This window comes from Chanodichthys erythropterus, chromosome 23, assembly GCF_024489055.1.
Source record: "Chanodichthys erythropterus isolate Z2021 chromosome 23, ASM2448905v1, whole genome shotgun sequence".
NCBI classification, from domain to species: Eukaryota; Metazoa; Chordata; class Actinopteri; order Cypriniformes; family Xenocyprididae; genus Chanodichthys; species Chanodichthys erythropterus.
In genome coordinates this window covers 28,688,969-28,709,157 of record NC_090243.1, presented here as the reverse complement: position 1 = coordinate 28,709,157, position 20,189 = coordinate 28,688,969, and the positions used below count along the sequence as shown (strand labels likewise).

Below are 20,189 nucleotides of genomic sequence, written 5' to 3'. Positions count from 1 at the left end.
AACAGTCTTTGGTTTCTCAGTGGACAAAAAGATCCTCTTTATCACCTTTAAAGGGACTTTGGTCGTGAGCGTGAGGATCACGTCACTGCGGGTCACGTCATTTCAACATGGCAAAATACTTTGAGGGGGTCGATGATGTGGATTTGACTAGTTAATTTATAGCATCAAATAAACATGAACATGAGAAGTAATGTTCATGTTTATTTGATGCTATAAATTAACTAGTAGGAAGAGATGATTGGTTCATGAGCCGCTTGAGCTGAGGCACTACAGTAATCTGACACAACACATTAAAGAGTGACAAAATATTTTTTATTGTTCAAATTTCTTAAAAAATAAAACACAATTTGAAAGAGGACATTGTTTAATATCAAGTAACCGGCTCTGTCTTGTCTGTCGACATGTTGTCAGTAGGGTTGTCACGATACCATAAAAATGTCTTACGATACTATACCAGCTGAAGTATCACGATACCAAGTAGTATCGCGATACCATGCAGTATACAAAATGAACCAAACTTTCATAAAAACATGAAAACAGACCAGATTTTTCTCTGAATACTTCATTAATGAGAATGAATAACAGGCTTTTATTACCAATCAAATGAATCATTGTAAATAAAATTCATCTTAGCACTGCACAGAAGCTGTATGAACTGACATTATGATGTAGCATTTATGCATTTACACTTCAATTACAATTGCATAAATAATGTTATGATATTAATGTTTCAAATATAAAAATCTGAATATAGAAATAAAAATGATAGACCTACTTTTAGATGGTAAAAAAATGATAGAATAGGCCTACTTTTAGATGGGAGACTAAAGTCGCCAGTAGGTGGCAGCAAGTGTTAATGATTAAGTCAATGAATCATTCAACCGATTCGTTCAAAACGGCTGATTCATTCAAGAACGAAGCAAATGACTGTCTTAATGAATGGATTAGTGAGTCAGTGACTCGCCCAATTTGTTCAATAACAGATTCATTTAGAAACGAAACAAAAACAGCGCTGTTGCTCGTGTCACGAACTATCAGGAGCATTTTTGCCAGCCTATCTTGAAATATCTAACCCTGACTGGAGAGCAGTATGTATATTAAAACATATAATACATTTATAATTATAAAATCACGATTGATATGACTGATAAGAACCGAGTGCAAACCCGCTATAACTTATTGATGAATGGAATTGCATTTGTCTGAATCGTGTTCGCAAAGATGTTTCTAGAAACAAACTATTTAATCTTTTCCAGAAGTGGTCAAATGAGCATTGGAAAAACTGAATAAAACTGAAAAAATAATTCAGTCTTATATAAAGATTTTATGATGTTAATTAAGTGAATTTCAGACCCTTTCTCCAGATAAAATGCACTGCGAACAACAACGTACAAGCGCAACTTTATCTCATTGCAAAATTAACTGAAGCATCAGGAAACAATAAGGCGCTAATTTTATAGAGCATTTACTACACAGGGCACAGCAGACAGTCAACGGCAGTCTCTTGTAATGTTTTTGCAGGCATGCATGTTCAATTGAAGTGTACCTGCCACACATACAACATTCCTTACGGTACTGACGATACTACCGTTTAAAAAATACAATGGCATCGCCAGTATTTTGAAGCTTTAGTATCGCGATACTACCGTAGTACCGGTACACCGTGCAACCCTAGTTGTCAGTGTCCACTTTGCTCTGGATGTATGGCTTGTCGGACAGAGCAACAGTAACTAAGGGGGGTGGGTCTTTGTGAAGGGTCAGTTTACTTTTGAAAATCAAGGAAAGGAGTGGTTTGGATTCACAAAGTTGTTTTTATTGTCTCTTACAACAAAAACACACGGACATGCAGATTGTTATAAGTAATACTTTTAAAACTGTTGTTCCATTATTACCACAAAGCAGATTTTTGATTTATACAGAAAACTATTGTGTATTATGTGCATCCAGATGCCTCTTCACAAAAACGGTTTATTTCTTAATTTAAAAATTATTTCTTTTGCACTTTTACATTTATTTGACATGTTGTTTAACTGTCCTGAGATCATAATCATGACATGTCTTACTAAAAGGCTCTTTTTTTTTTAAAGACAATTATATAATTGCTATAAATTAATATTAACTTTGTCTTACTTTTGTCAAATCAAAATCTGTTGTATAACCAACTTACAGCCAGCCATCACTGTCATGTGACAAAAATACCCCACAATCAGAGTAATATGAAAAGATAGTTTGACCTTCTTTTTTTTTATTATCATTTGATTGTCATTAAAATTATGTATTATAAAATATTTTAAATGTTATATAGTGTTTATTTGATGGTTAAGCACATGGTGTTTTGAAAATAAAGGGAGGGGGGGAAACAATTACTGTAAACAAAATGAAGAAACTTTTTATTGAATATAGATTTGATATGTACAGAGAAGCTTTGTGTACATTTTGACACATCAGGTAAAAACTTTGTGTAAAAACCATTTTCACTGTGCATACAGGAATCGAACACCATAGTACCTATGAAGTGGACAACAAAATGTCATACAAATACATTAAAATGTGCAGATTACTTTTAGCTTTCTTTTAAAGATTAAAACAAATGCTGTATGATCAGAGAAAGTCAAAAGATAATGATTTCATTTTAAAAATATGTGCATTTGTCGACACTTTAAACTTTTAACATACAAAAACATCCCTCTTCACAGGCACTTCCCATCGAAAACATCTTATGTATACAGTTACAATGTGATATAAAATAGTAGATAAGCAGCCAGCACCGAAAAAAAAAAAAAGGAAAAAAAAAATATTATTACGCTGCCGTTCTGGAAATGTCTTCTCTGTTAGTAACTACAATACTAGAAGCACATCATGTCGAACCACAGAATCCATAACAATCTTGAGAGGAAGTACCAAACTTTTGCTCAGGGAACGGAGTAGATATACTGAATGTTTTCCACAATGAATGGATGCGAAACAGAGAGAGACGCCAGGCGGACTCACTTTGAGAGACTTGGAGGAGAGTACATTGGTCAATGGGCTTGGCGTTCCTTTTTGTGAGAGCTTATTGAGCTCTTTTAGATTTAGCTCTGAAAAATGTGGCCAAGTGTTTCATGTTCTTGCCAAGATACAGTTCATAGACAAAAAAGAGTCATGTTACAGGCACTGGTGATACACAATCCCATGCAAAACCCACACACATACAAGTACCAAAATATATAGAGCACAAACAAAAGACACATGACATTTGTTAGAGTGGTTTAGATTTCTGAATGAACATTTAAAAGACAGCTAGATTTAAAGGGATAGTAACTGAAAAAATTACCTTTTTTCTTGTCTTTTTTTATACAATTAAGATAGTTTCAAGCTGTGTGAACTATACTTTTGTTTTCCACAGAAAGAAACATGTTTGGAACGACATGAGAGAGAAGAGACGACGACAAAATGTTCATTGCTAGGTGAACTGCTCCTTTAAACAGGTTTTCAACACTATCCGTGGCTACTGTGGCGTGAGCTGTAACCTGAGCTTTGTTGTGTTACAGTGGAACATATGCACAAGAAAACTGTCCATTAACCTGTGTGATGATAACTAAAGTGCTAAACAGAAATGGTCTCCGCCTGAGCCGCTGAAACCAAAGACGGGTTGTAAGAAGGCAAAGGTCAGAGTCACACCCACACCTACTGGGTCTAATACTAATGCACACACACACACACACACACTGGGTTTCCATGTTTCATGGGGACTTTCCTTAGACATGATTTTTATACCATACAAACTGGATAGTCTATCTCCTAATCCTAAACCTACCATCACAGAAAACTTTCTGCATTTTTACATTTTCAAAAAACATCACCTAGTATGATTTTTAAGCTGTTCTCCTTGTGGGCACCAAAAAATGTCTCCACAAGGACAAAGATTTCAGATATTTCCATCTTTGTGTGGGGACATTTTGTCCCCATGATGAAACTAGGACTACGCATACACATACATGAGCAAACTGCCTGGAAGTCACAAGAATACAATCTTGATTAAAGTCAACATGAATTCAAAATGCACATTATTTACTTTCTTAATACATGTTCCTGATGTTATTATGCAAGATTCATCTGTGCATGTTATTCATAACCCCCCAAAAGTTTGTAATCTTTCATAAAAATGTAAAAAAACATGCTCTGCATTTAAAACGATTTTCCATTGTGGATGACATCATCAATCCCTCTTATTTTTAAGCCCCTCCCCTCCAACCTCCTGTAATACAGTGAAAATGTTCACATTCCCACTGATTCCTGATGGATAAAATTGTTTAATCTTACCCAATAACATTAATTCATGTTGCCTTTAAAGGTGCAGTATGTTCTGTTCCATTAGTAGCACCAAAACATATTTGCTATTCTTCAGAAAGTATTTTAACAAATTAAAAAAAATATATTTTTAAAAAGTACCCAGTTTTAATTAATTCCCTCATTCCTGGTCTTGGATGAATTGCAGTAAGAAGCCTGAGAGCTGTACATTTACTAGCTTATTAGTGGAGGAACAGAGACCACTAACTGGAGGAAGGAGGAAAAGAATCAATTATAAAGTAGGTGGAGATGGAAGGCGTCACATGAGGAGCAATTGAGAAGTATGACGGGTTAATGGGGGTTTCCTTAGCAGAGAGTTGGAGGGTTGTGGGGTCATAACCTTACTGCACTCTATTAGCTGAGTTCAGCTACACTGTTGGAGTACATGTACTAAAACACATGCACTAAGAACACATACAGCACACCTACACTGCTAAAAGAATTGTGGGTTTAACTTAAAGTAAGTTGGTTGCCTAAATTCAGAGTTCATTGAAATTAAACATTTGAGTTAATACAATGAAGGTGATTGATGTAATCAACAAAATATTCTCAAAACATTGTTATCTGAACCACATTAATTATCTAAGTTGATTTGACCATAGAAAAAAATGTTTTTAGTGTACACTTACAAAATTCTCATTAGTGTAACAAAAATCTCATTCTCAGTGCTATGATGTAAAAATATTGATCTATTAAAGTTAATTTGTTGTACTGAATTTATGCAGTTTTAATAAAAAAAAAAAAAAAATGAATTCGATTTTTTTAAATTATAATTGAGTAAAAAATCTTATATTGCCTTAATGATAGTCTAATGAAAATTAAATTCTGAATTATGGTAAAAATTATTTTTCATGATATGGCGCCCCGCACATGACATTCAGGGGGGCAAAAAACAAGAATTTGTTGCTACAGTTTATTAATTTGTTCCCTCTTGTTCCTTGTTTTTTTTTTTTCACAATTTAATTAAAAAAAAAAAAAAAAAAAAAGGAAAAAATAGTACAACATGGCCACAATTTAACTAAAACAAGGGAACAAATTATTAAAAAGTCACAAATTAATGTTGTAGGGACAAATTATTATTTTTTTTATTTTTACAAAATTCTTTTTTTTAGTGCTAGAAGCAGGCTTAATTTTTTTTAAGCTAAACATTGTCTTTGATTCTGTGGTGCAATATGACCCAGACATGTTCCTGACAGGCGTAGTGAAATTCACCCACCTACAAGTTCTCAGCACACTTGACAAAAACATGATATGTAGGTCACAATATGGTGGAAACAGCCATGTATCAAAGCCTCGGGCGACTGTCATGTGATTGACAAGAGAACCTAGTGCCGTAACATCAATGAATTCAGAACAAACACATACACATCTGTCAAAAGCAGGGATGGGAGATAGCTATTCCACAAAGATTTTCAGTGTGTACATACTAAAAAATTGGCAACCCTCAGAAAAACTATTTCTCCATTCTCCATTTCTCCAACCATTTCAGACCATTCAGTCTCCTCATTTTATAGCTCTGTCTCTTTCCATTCAATATTATTGCTGTAATACAGTTTTTCCTACAGTTTTGATCTCTCGTCTCAAGAGTAGAAGGGACGGCCCTTCTCAGGGGTCTGTAGACGGTTGAGCTGGGCGAGTTGGGTCGGCGATGGTGGCACATCTTGTCGGTAGGGACCTTTGGGTGGTGTAGGAACAGGGATTTGGCTTGGGGTTGGTGTCTCCTCCATCGTAGGTAGCTTGGTTTTAGCCTCCTGCTCCTTTCGTCTCTGTTCCTGTCTCAGGAGCTCTTGGGTCTCCAGGAGTACGCGAGCATTCAGGCCCGTGGTGGCGGCGCCCAGATAACCGTTGGCAGTGCGCGACCCCTGGTAGCTGGAGTAGCGTGGGTTCTCTTTGGCGGACTGAAAGACCTCGCCAGGAGGATAGACTTTATCCCAAGAGTCTTGAGACACGGTGCTAGGGTTTTTGCGTGGTTGTCTGTGAGGAAGAGGGAAAGAAGAGTCAGTAACAGAGATGGTAAAAAACTGGGGAAAGAAAAGTCCCACAGACTCTCAATATGTGACGAGTGAAGGGGATTGTTTTTGAAATTATTTTTATTTCTGCGACGTTGTGGCTGGAACAGCAACACAAACTATGACAATGATAATTCCTATGTGCTTTATTTAATGTTAAAAGCATCTAATGTGAGATTTGAATATCAATTTGCATGACCTTTTATAGCCATACTGAAAGCGACAATGAATAATTCACCTCAGATCTTGAAAATAAATCAAAGGCAATAAGAACGTTCGGTAATACTTTAGTTTGGTCCAATTCTCACTATTAACTAGGCCTAGTTGCTTTTTAGCATATATTGGCTATTTATTAGTACTTATAAAGCACATATTAATGCATTATTCTGCATGACCATAAAGTCTGTTCTACATGGATATTACAAATACCTTGGCTCTTCTAAGCTTTATAATGAGTGAATGGTGCATCTTTTTTTTTTTTAAGTCTAAAAAAGCGCATCCATCCATCATAAAATTAATCAATATGGCTCCAGGGGTTAATAAAGGCCTTTTGAAGCGAAGTGATGTATTTTTGTAAGAAAAATATCCATATGGACAGTGGATATGGACATATCCACATGCATGTTCACGAGAGTCGAGTTCCGGAGCCAAGATTACGCTACACCTACGTCATACTCTGGAACTCAACTCTCTCGTGAACTCTCTCGTTATTATAGTTTTCTAAAGTTCTGAATATGGATATTTTTCTTACAAAACCGCATCACTTTAGAAGGTCTTTATTAACCCCCTGTAGCCGATGGATTGTTTTTATGATGGATGGATGTGCTTTTTTGGGCTTCAAAAAATGGTACCATTCACTTTTATTATAAAGCTTGGAAGAACCATGACATTTTTTAATATAATTTTTAATATAACTTCTATTGTGTTTGGCTGAAAGAAGAAAGTCATATACACCTAGGATGGCTTAAAGGTGAGTAAATTATGGGATAATTTTCATTTTTTGGGTGAACTATCCCTTGAACAATTACCTTACTAACTATAAATTAGCAGTAGTTAGGAGTTTATTGAAGCAAAAGTTAATAATGAGAATTGGACCCTAAACTAAACTGTGAGTGAACATTTGAACAAAGAAGTGTATTCCATGACAAAGGTTGTTTGAGTATTTTTAATAATGTTAAAATGGTTAAATATATATATGAATTTGATTATGTACATATACATTTCACTGCAAGAGAGACTCCGCCAACATGCTCTTCTGATTGGTGTAGTCATGTTGTGTCTAGTGTGTACAAATAAATTGCGTCTGGTGGACCATTGAAAGAAGGACCTGCATCAAATCTAGAGAACAGAATATTTAGGCCAGTAAGCAACCAAACAGGAAAGCCCTAACATTCAACTACAACACGCTCACAATGTGGTGGCGGGTTGTCCCAAGACAAGTGGCACTTACAATTTTTTTCAAAAAATGTAAAAATCTAGTTCTTTGCTGAGCACAAACGGTTAAACACGCTGTTTGAGGCCTGCTAGCGTACTTAACATCAAGAGAGGAAATAACAGGTTCCTTCAACGTCCATCAACTACTGGCCAATCAACTACTAGACATTTGACAGACCACCAGAGTTAGATCCCTTCCTTGCCTAAAGGAATGGGGAAAGAAATATCAAACCTAGAAATTTCTTTGTCAACGTAGCAGCCATTGTGAGGGGTGTCCACTCAGACACTGTCCATCTTCTCTCTGCTCCGTTATTAGGATCCATTAAGTGGGAAAGTGAAGTAGCTAACGTGCCTCATGGCTAAATGAAGGCCCACTCACACCTCACTGGCCTTGCATGCTTAAAAGCATGTGTGCACGTGTGTATGCGTACACTTCTGTTGGGATTTCACACATCGGCTCACACGAGGAGGGCTTTCAAAAGAAGACACACAAATGTTCTAGTATCGTCCAGAATTCAGAATGTGATGGTGAAATTTTTTTGTCACTATCAAGATGCTAGGGTATTCTGGGTGACTGCTAGGTGTTTTTTACTGGCCAAAGTCGAAAAAAGCCCACGTATCTATGTTATTATGGACCCTAGAAATGGCTTGAGTCCCAATTTCAATGTAAATCACTAGTTTTATTGATTGGTAGGTGACAATTGTACATTCGATTGCTAAGAAAAGTAATAACACAGCTCTCCTCAATAAGCCACATGATTTGAGGCATCATTCATGTCATTCAAATAAACGGTATGCAGCAAATTACACACTAAAGTTTATGGTTCAAGGTTTACAACAAATACAACGTTAAGTATGAACAAATATAATGGTGCACACACCACTGAATATCATCGTTTCATGCACTATGGGTTGGATAAAAATATATATATATATATATATGTTGGAAAATGAATACAACAGATTACATTCAAGACTGATTGCGTAAAGCATATCAATTGAAGTCAAAGGCCATTAACCTAGTATTTTGAAATGCATAGAAGGTGAAACTGACTAGATGTCAATAATACTGTTGATTACCGTACATTGTTGTATTTCAATTTTCAGTAAGCTGTTTTGTGTTTATATAGAATGAATGTGAGCTATTCAACCTCATTCTAAGAGCAAATCCCAGCAGAAAAGGGGAAACACATGGCACTTTTCACAAGAGATAATAGTGTTAGGTAGAAAAAAGAACAATCTTCACACTCTTACAGTCACGTCTGTACAGTTGTTATTGAAACTATTGAGAAAATTAAAGAATGGTGACTAATTATCACTTTAACATAACTCATCTTCTGTGTAAAAACAGTATCATACAGCTAGAAGCAAACATCATTACAACATTACATATGTCTCTGATTGTGTTAGTCTGAAAGAAGATACTCATATACACCTAGGATGGCTTGAGGGTGAGTAAATCATCGGATAATTTTCATTTTGGGGTGAACTATCCCTTTAACAAGCTATTAAGCTAACAGATAAAATTGACTAATAGATTTATTGAGTAAAATATCTAGCTCCCACCAGACCGCCTTCCATATTCAAATTATGAAGAAAGTGTAAACTGGCGTCGTGTCAGGAGTAGGCTGTAGTGTAGGCTTTTTGAACTGCAAGAGTTTTACACTTCATAAGTTGAATACGAAAGGCAGTCTGGCAGAAGCTAGATACTTTACTTCATATCTTGTTAAATATGTTTTTTTTTTTCACCGATGCATCGCTTCGCTTCACAGGGCTTTATTTATATATACGCCATTATTTCCCCCCTATTGCCATGGGAACCTTATGAAGTGACGTAATTACATGACGTGAACATCATCTGTAAACACCGTGGTGAAACCAGTGATACCATGATGAAGCACGCAAATCATTCTCATTTGCGTGTAAAAATAAGCGCAAAAGACCACGCAAAGCAGATTCCCGGTGTGTTACATGACAGTGGGGGCAAATTACTTTGCACTCCATGCGTGCAACTGCGTGTTGGACCACAGACGGAAGTTTGAGCCATGTGTTAATTAAAGGTGCCCTAGATTCAAAAATTGAATTTACCTCGGCATAGTTAAATAACAAGAGTTAGGTACGTGGAAATGACATACAGTGAGTCTCAAACTCCATTGTTTCCTCCTCCTTATATAAATCTCATTTGTTTAAAAGACCTCCGAAGAACAGGCGAATCTCAACATAACACCGACTGTTACGTAACAGTCTGGCTCATCAATATGTACGCCCCCAATATTTGCATATGCCAGCCCATGATCGAGGCATTACACAAGGGCAGCCAGTATTAACGTCTGGATGTGCACAGCTGAATCAACAGACTAGGTAAGCAAGCAAGAACAATAGCGAAAATTGGCAGATGGAGCAATAATAACTGACATGATCCATGATAGCATGATATTTTTAGTGATATTTGTAAATTGTTTTTCTAAATGTTTTGTTAGCATGTTGCTAATGTACTGTTAAATGTGGTTAAAGTTACCATCATTTCTTACTGTATTCACGGAGACAAGAGCCGTCGTATTATTTTCATTATTAAACACTTGCAGTCTGTATAATTCATAAACACAACTTCATTCTTTATAAATCTCTTCAACAGTGTAGCATTAGCTGTTAGCCATGGAGCACCATCAAACTCATTCAGAAACATCAAAATAAACACTGTACTTACGCGATTAGACATGCTGCATGACGAACAATTTTGAGGGTTATATTAGCTGTCTGAACTTTTTTTATGTTGTTTAAGGCAAGCGCCAGCGCTTGGGGCGTGGAGCATCAGATTTAAAGGGCCACACACCCTGAATCAGCTCATTTCTAATTATGCCCCAAAATGTTTATATGCCCCAAAAAATTAATAAAAAAAAATCTATGGGGTATTTTGAGCTGAAACTTCACAGACACATTCAGGGGACACCTTAGACTTATATTACATCTTTTAAAAAAAAAAAATTCTAGGGCACCTTTAAGGTCTGAAATAAAACAGAATGAGAACTTAAATATTCTGTGATTTAGTATGCTTGCTTATCATAGGAAGTAATAAGAAATGACTCTTTACATTAAGGTAGTAGCCTAGTGAGAACAGGGTGTTGGGGGAATCACCTTTTTTTTCTTTTTCATCAAACCGCAGTTTTTGCAAGTTCCCGCAATTTCATCGCATAAAATTGCAGAAATTTCCATCGCGTTTTTAAGAAAACGTGCCGCAAAATCAAGGATTTTTGCCCGCAACAATCACAAAAAAATCTGCGTTTTCTTGAGGGACTGGAAAGAAGAAAGTCATATACACCTAGGATGGCTTGAGGGTGAGTAAAGCTTGGGCTAATTTTCATTTGAAAGTGAATTAATCCTTTAAGACATAACAGATAATGTTTGTGTGAATACTGTACTTGCCCAGACAGATTTTTTAAAAGTACTGTAATTCTGTGTATGTGTTAATCGGGATCGCGAGCAGAGAAAAACTGCATTTTTCATGTGCAAAGAAAAAGGTACTCCTTAGAAAATGTACAATAAAATCTACTTTTATGTTTAACTGCTATTTGGAGCATTGGGATCGCTAGACAAGGGCTTAATTAACTAATATTTGTGAAAACCTCAATTTTTAACAGTTGCATTCCTACTCGTATTGCCAGCATGGATCACATTTGTAGATTGAATAACCTGAAAAGTGTAAACGCTGTGGTGCTATCAAAACACTGCTCTCAATGTTTGTGAATCCGGAGCAACCCGACATAGCAACAGCTCGACCAATGGCTTTAGACTCTAAGATCTGTTTGTTCAACCAATTGCAGATGGGGGAGTATTTGTGAAACCTGTTTAAAAACATGAATTGTGATGCCAGTGGCGCAAAAACTATTCACTTCACTCGTGTAGATAAAATGACGTGAAAGGAGTGTAGTATCTCTATGATAATGTCATGTCACAATGCAGGTAAAAACATTAAAGACAGAATAAGAATAAACAAGTACTTTACTCTCTCCCAATAGCTACAGTATTTATATCTGAAACACAGCTGGTGTGCATCGCAGTTTATCAAAAGGACAACAGATATACACACAGAGAACAATATTATCTCAACACCTTGAGTAATGTTTTCTATTTGTTAACAGGAAGCAGAACGAGAGGCTGGAATGTGGGACCTGCATCTTATCTCTGCGACTGTGAGTGTTGCTGTATTATAACGTGCAGCTGTTGCATGAAGTTGCGCTCTGTTTCACATGACTTCCATTACTGCTAATCAGCGTACACTTCACTTATCTGTCTTATTTTCTGTTCCTCCCTTTCTGTCTCTCTAATCCACCTTCCAAAAAAAGAATCCCTTCATTAGCCAAGTGCTAAATCTGAACCCACAGGGTAAACACACAGTTGGATCCCTGTTAAAGCTTGCTTATAATCCACAGTCTGTCCATGCAACTGTTGATCAATCCAAGCTGCGTTATGATTGGTGGAGGAACGACGTTCCAGTAAGTCCATACATTACTAATGAGCGCGCATCTCAGCCGGGTCCTCCAGAGGACAGGGGTCATTTCACACCAGCTTGACCCTGCTTGACCGACGGTATGAGATTATGGGTGGAATGCGTATCAAAGGGCCGCCGTCCGTGCTGAGTTTCCCCAGGGACAGTGTCAAAGATCCGGCAGGAACTAGTCGGTGGATTCCTTGTAAAGCCGGCATTTTCATCTGAAGTTCGCTCAATATAGACAACGACATTGAAGATGCTTAAGGCAGTGAGAAATAGTGGAAGCTGATTGGTTGAATTGATTAACTGTCTTTATGGCCACGTAGTGTGGAGTAGTGAATGTTGACCTCTATATCGACCCTAGGACTTTCTCTACTGTCTTGGGAAAGAGTGAAGAAAAGAGAAGGGAGAAGAACGATGGACGAAACTGTGATTTTTCATGCAAGGCCCCCCTCCTTTCTGCGTTGTGAGTTGGGCTTTGTCATTGCTTGAGGGGGGACTAATTTTGTAATTGTACATATCCTGGTTACACTTTTCTCAAAGCCAATAAAAACAAGCACCAAACATGTAGGTTAGACCACACACACACACACACACACATTGCAGACATTTCCCAATAATTCCTTTTCAAAATACCTGCAGACCACTGTCTTATACTTTATAAAGTATAAGATGTGTATTTTGTGTTTACAAGGTAAGCATTATCATTACTATAGTGTTGATACTTATGGGGCATTCACACCAGACATGACTTGCGCGAATAAATCACGCTATTCGCGTGTAGTTGGACGCTTGAACATTTTGAGTTTACTCGCTTTATTCGCGCGTGAAATTCACTTCACAACAGACGTGAATTTGAGTCATGAAAGGGGCTCTCCCTCTCCTTTAAATGTGTGTCCCAGACTCTTCCACTTCTTTCTGCACACTTCCTCTGAATAAACACAACTCATCAGCGGGAAAGTAGTTGTAAAATACAGCGAATAAGCCCAATTTGATGACTTTAGCTGGCTTGTAGTCTCAATATATATATATATATATATATATATAATATAGCTCAAATTGAGTAAAGTCGTTTTTTTACAACTTACCAGATTGTCCAACCTCCTCTCTCACTTTCTTCCAAGCAAGATCCTTTTTAGGGGCCAAGCCCCGAAGGGGCTGTAGCCCCTATTGTAATTGTACGTTTTCCCTTTTATTATTATTATTCTTCCTCCCGAATGGGAGTCTATGGCAGCCCTATCAACGGAACATGAGAAAATGATGAAATTTGGCACAGTTGTAGAGATGCTCATGAATAGTGATTGGACCAAATTTGGAGTCTCTAGAACCAACTCTATAGCGCCACCACCAGTTCAAAATTTCAACATTCTAACGGTTTTAACATTTGAACTGTTTGTCATAGAAAAATTAAATTTAGTTCATCTGATTCGTCTCTTCATGCTGATGCTATTCAACTTCTTACATTAAGTCTCCACCCATTACAGTAGCGGCCATTTTGAAAAGTACAGTATTTGTTTTTTTCGCTTCTCCTCTTTCAAAATTTGTCCAATTTTGTCCAATCTTTGATCAGATTATCTTTGGACTGAGCCGCACAGAAATGACTGAACAGATTTTTTTTATTCATCTTTGTTCAAAGGTTATGATGTCACGAAGTTAACGAGGTCGACCCAAAATTAGTATAGAGGCTGTATCTCGGCCAAACTTTCAGCAATCGAAACAAAAATTGGTACCCTTCATCAGAACCATGGTCTGAGGGTCTATGCCAAACTTGGGAACAGCGCCACCTACAGGTCATGATATATGAAAAATGGCTATTTTGGCCAATAACTTTTGAACAGTTTGTCAGAAAATCAAGATCTTGGTGTCTATGGATTCCTTGGATCATGCCGAATCCGGCGATACCGATAATTCATCCAATATCTGTCAATATTGGATGAATTACTTGTCCGCCATTTTGAATTTTGTCATAAATTGCGATATCTTTTAAACAATTTGACATATCTTCACAAAAATTGGTATGTATGACCTTTAGAAGGTCGTGAAGGTACCTGAGAAGTTTCAGCACAGCGCCACCTACTGTTCCACAGATGTAATGATTATTTCAAAAACGCTTATAACTTTTGAAAACACTTTCCAAAATGTGTATGCTTCATGTCATTTTATTCCCTGGCTTATGCCGATTCCGACAATGTATCATTTGTCATTTTCCTTAAATGTACCTGTCTGCCGTATTGAAGTAAATGAAAAACAGTTTTTTCGCTACTCCTCCTACAAATTTTGGTCAATTTTGTCCAAAATCAGCTCAGATGATCTTTGGACCGAGCCGCACAGAAATGACTGAACAGATTTTTTGATATTCACTACCATTTCCGAGATATTCATCTCTGAATGTGACCTTGCTTGTGTTTGTTGTCTTATGCTAGTTAGCTTAGCACAGTAATTGCTTAGCATGCTAAACTATTGCTATTCTTTCTAATGTGGTCTTCAGTCAACAGGTTAACCAAAACTTAGTTGGCATTAAATAACTTTGCATACTAATATGGTTAACATGCTATGAAGCTTTTTTTTTTTGTGAACTCTTTCTCACACTGAAACCTCTGCTTAGCATACTGATGAACTTGCATGGCTGATTAGCTCAATGTGTTACGCCACGGATCCCGAATGCTCTGCATCGTGGGTTCGAAACTCAGTGTGACACATGCCCAGACCGCATGAGGTACTGTGGCAGGAAAAGATGCAGAACTTGTGTCTGTTCTAGGCATTCTGCCTAAAACTGGTCTAATCTGAAGCTATCACATGCAATTCCTTTATGTCCAAATTCGTAGTTATTCTTCTTCCCCCTGTATGGTAATCAATGAACCATAAGAAGGAAAATTATCAAATTTGGCATGCTTGTAGTGATAGTAATTAAAAGTAATTTGACCAACTTTGGAGTATCTAGGACTAAGTATATAGCGCCACCACCAGTTCAAATATTCACTTTTGTAAAGGTTATAACTTTTGAACCCTTTGTTCCAGAAAAATGAATGTCAATACAACTGATTCCTCTCTTCATACTGATCACATTCAATATCTTACATTAAGTCTCCACCCAGTACAGTAGTGGCCGTTTGAAAAGTACAGTATTCCGTTTTTTCGCTACTCTTCCTTCAAAATTTGTCCAATTTTGTCCAAACTTTGATCAGGTGATCTTTGGTCTGAGCCGCACAGAAATGACTGAACAGATTTTTTTTATTCATCTTTGTTCAAAAGTTATGATGTCACGAAGTTAACGAGGTTGACCCAAAATTGCTATAGAGGCTGTATCTCGGCCAAACTTTGAGCAATCAAAACTAAAATTGGTACACTTGATCAAGACCATGATCTGAGGTTCCATGCCAAATTTGGGAACAGCGCCACCTACAGGTCATGAGATCTGAAAAATGGCTATTTTGGCCAATAACTTTTGAACACTTTATTAGAAAATCAAGATCTTGGTGTCTATGGATTCCCTGTGCCATGCCGAATCCGAGGATATCAAATTTGTCAACATCGGATGAACCACGTGTCCGCCATTTTGAATTTTGTCATAAATTGCAATAACTTTTAAACAATTTGACATATCATCACAAAATTTGGTACATATGACCATCAGAGTGTCCTGAAGGTACATGAGAAGTTTCAGCACAGCGCCACCTAGTGTTCCACAGATATAATGATTTTTGCAAAATTGCTTATAACTTTTGAAAACATTATCCAAAATTTGTCTGCTTTATGTCATTTTATTCCCTGGTTTATGCCGATTCCGACAATGTGTCATTTGTCATTTTCCTTAAATGTACCTGTCTGCCATATTGAATTAAATCAAAAACAGTTTTTTCGCTACTCCTCCCACAAATTTTGGTCAATTTTGTCCAAAATCAGCTCAGATGATCTTTGGACCGAGCCGCACAGAAATGACTGAACGGATTTTTGATATTCGCTACCATTCCCGAGATATTCATCTCTGAATGTGACCTTGCTTGTGTTTGTTGTCTTATACTAGTTAGCTTAGCACAGTAATTGCTAAGCATGCTAAACTATTGCTATTCTTTCTAATGTGGTCTTCAGTCAACAGGTTAACCAAAACTTAGTTGGCATTAAATAACTTTGCATACTAATATGGTTAACATGCTATGAAGCTTTTTTTTGTGAACTCTTTCTCACACTGAAACCTCTGCTTAGCATACTGATGAACTTGCATGGCTGATTAGCTCAATGTGTTACGCCACGGATCCCGAATGCTCTGCATCGTGGGTTCGAAACTCAGTGTGACACATGCCCAGACCGCATGAGGTACTGTGGCAGGAAAAGATGCAGAACTTGTGTCTGTTCTAGGCATTCTGCCTAAAACTGGTCTAATCTGAAGCTATCACATGCAATTCCTTTATGTCCAAATTCGTAGTTATTCTTCTTCCCCCTGTATGGTAATCAATGAACTATAAGATGGAAAATTATCAAATTTGGCATGCTTGTAGTGATAGTAATTAAAAGTAATTTGACCAACTTTGGAGTATCTAGGACTAAGTCTATAGCGCCACCACCAGTTCAAATATTCACTTTTGTAAAGGTTATAACTTTTGAACCCTTTGTTCCAGAAAAAATGAATGTCAATACAACTGATTCCTCTCTTCATACTGATCACATTCAATATCTTACATTAAGACTCCACCCAGTACAGTAGTGGCCATTTTGAAAAGTACAGTATTCCATTTTTTCACTACTCCTCCTACAATTTTTGTCCAATTTTGTCCAAAATCAGCTCAGGTGATCTTTGGACCGAGCCGCACAGAAATGACTGAACGGATTTTTGATATTCGCTACCATTCCCAAGATATTCATCTCTGAATGTGACCTTGCTTGTGTTTGTTGTCTTATGCTAGTTAGCTTAGCATGCTAATTGCTTAGCATGCTAACCAGTTGTCATTCTCTTTAATGTGGCTCTTCAGCTATCAAGTTAACCATGAGCTTCATTAGTACGGTGTTCATATTAGGACTTCCTCACACATCAGTCATACAACGAAAAGGCGTCATGCCTCAGACGAAAAGGCTTCAGTCATCGGACAAAACGGCATCGCGCCTCAGACTGAAAGGCTTCAGGTCTCAGGAAAAACAACGTCAGGTGTCAGGTCTCATACAATTAGGCATCGAACTAAACAGCCTCAGACCAAAAGGCTTCAGACGAAACGGCCTCAGACTAAAAGGCATCAAACTCAAAGGCATCAGACGAAACGGACTTAGAAAGAAGCGAATTGCCCCGCCTCAATGTGATGTCACGTGCACGCAGTTTTCAGTTAAATATTACACTGAGTTGTATAAAACATATCCCACTGAGATTATTTTGTAAATTTGTATTATTCACTAGTTTTATTTGCATGTAGGCTATAAAAAGTTAGCAAAATAACACATTGAAACTAGCTTGCATTGTGAACACATACGAAAATTAACCATGGTTAAAAGTGTGTTAACTATGATTTTTTTTTTTTTTTGGATTGATAGGCTATTTGTATAACAATAATTTTACTACAAATACCTTAAACTATAGTATAGCAAAACCATGGTTAATTTGTGGTTACCATGGTTAACTACAATAACCATTTTGTTTTATTTGTAGTAAAACCATGGTTCATTTTTATAAGAGAGGTAAAAAAAAAAAATATTTTGAGCTATTTGAATGCGTAGTTATAAGTTAAGCTGCTTTGTGTACGTAGGTTACCAAGGAAACGGCTTTATTTCTGCTGTTCCAGCGGCACCTACTGTCAGAGAATCGATTAGGCAAGGCGATTTTATTTATTTAGCACATTTCATACACAATGGTAATTCAAAGTGCTTTACATAAAAAGGAAACAAATACATATAAAAAAAATAAAAATGGAATGCATAAAAGATTACAATAAAAACAGAATACCACTATCTGGTTGGAAGAGTCACATTTACATTTTCATTCAGCCCGTTGCTGTTTTTCTGCAGACCAATGTGAAAATCGGCATGTTCTTTTCTGTTCTTTTCTTTTCTTTTCTTATTCACATGAATACCATCAACAGATAGATTCTACATAATTAACATGCACACATACACACCTTAAATTAATTTGGGAATAGTAACAGTAAAAAAAAAGACAACTGAAGGACGACATATGAGGGGATAAAAGCCAACAGAAAGTTAGGCTATACAAAAAAAAAAAAAAAAAAAATGATGCCTTTTAGTCTGATGCCTTTTCGTCTGAAGCCTTTTGGTCTGAGGCTGTTTAGTTCGATGCCTAATTGTACGAGACCTGACACCTGACGTCGTTTTTCCTGAGACCTGAAGCCTTTAAGTCTGAGGCGCGATGCCGTTTTGTCCGATGACTGAAGCCTTTTAGTCTGAGGCATGACGCCTTTTCGTTGTATGACTGAGGTGTGAGGAAGTCCTAATATGAACACCGTACATTAGCATTAAGTTAGCTTAGCATGCTAATATGGTTAGCATGCTAAGTAATGCTTTTTTGTAAATTCTTTCTTATACTAAAAGTTCTCTTCCACAGATTGTTGAATGTGCATCCTCAAGTAGCTCAATGTGTAAAGCCAGTTACCTGATGAGCTCTGCACCCCAAGATAGTGGGTTCGAATCCCAGGTGGAGCGGTTTTATGAAATAGTGTGTTTTGATTCCTTTACTGCCTCTTGGATTAGAAATAAATGCTTTTTGTTTCATGCTGTGTTCATTTTCATCTAAGCTTATGTACATTCTGAGTTCATTTTCGCCCGTAATTCTGAACCAGCTGTTTCATGTTTGTTCATTTTCTGCTGTTTTTCCTCTTCCTGCTCTGTATTGCGCTACAGCATGATGAGCTGCAGAATGATCTAAAGTAGTTATTAAATATAACATTCAGTGCAGTTTTATAAAAATTCTTCATTTTGAGTTCATTTTCACATGAACTAATGAACTTCGGCAGGTGTGCCAACATTCACCTGCACAGTGGTGCAATGAGATGAGAAATGGACACTGGACTCGGAGGTCGTGGGTTCGAATCCCGTGTGGGGTTCCTTTATACAATTGTGTGTAATGAGTCATTTTGATACCTTTTTTATCCAAATAAGCATTGTACTAATCTTTATTCCTCTTGAATGAGATACAAGTGTTTTTAGTTCATTCCCTGTTCATTCTCTGAACTTCTATTGATTTTCATTTCATTTCCACCTGTCCTTCTGAACCAGCTGTTTTGCATGTACATTCAATTTCTGCTGTTTTTGCTCTTCCTGCTCCGTATTGCGCTACTGCCCCTTCTGGGGCTTGGCCCCGAATTGCTGCTTGCAGCTATATTTATTCCTGCTTCTATAAAAGTATGAAGCTGTATCGTACAGCGACGATGATTTTGTCCTCCATTGTTGTTTCAGATTTCTACCTCTGCTCGTAATCACGTCACTACTAGAGCAAGCTCCTGATTGGTTAACGTGGCGCGAAGTTCAGATTTTTCAACTTGCGCGATTCGCACAAATCACACACGTCAAACACCAGAAACGTTCAATTCGCATGAATCCTGCCGCAGGATGTCTATTCGCGTCTTTGCATTGACTTAACATGTAAATCACTCACGCTTAATGCTTAATTCGCGTCTGGTGTGAACACCTTTAGGGTTAGGGACTTAATTTAAAGTACTTTTTAGGAATTAATAGGGGTGTGACGAGACGGGTATCTCACGAGACGAGACGAGACCTGAGACTGAGTTCACGGGACGAGACGAGATTTTTACACACTATTTTTAAGAAATCCTCAATGGCAAAACACATGACTAGAAAAAATATTCTGCAGGTGTATTTGAAAGGTTTTAACTAATCATCTTGTAATGAATGTCATTCAGTTCAACTTTCTGAGTATGAATTATCATATGCAGGAAAACACAACAATACTCAAGTACTATAAAAGGTTTTGC

The 20,189-nt window shown here is 37.1% G+C and overlaps 1 protein-coding gene across 6 annotated transcripts in view; it reads right to left on the bottom strand.

The window, feature by feature from the left end:
* Nucleotides 1-2,409: 2,409 nt before the first annotated feature.
* The window catches only part of pard3aa (par-3 family cell polarity regulator alpha, a), a 560,621-nt gene continuing 542,841 nt past the window's right edge, over nucleotides 2,410-20,189 (bottom strand). For all 6 annotated transcript variants that reach the window (XM_067377333.1, XM_067377327.1, XM_067377329.1 and 3 more), the window contains one exon: nucleotides 2,410-6,303. In XM_067377333.1, coding sequence (XP_067233434.1) covers nucleotides 5,910-6,303 — 394 coding nt within the window. In that variant the 3' untranslated portion in view covers nucleotides 2,410-5,909. The remainder of the gene's footprint in view (nucleotides 6,304-20,189) is intronic.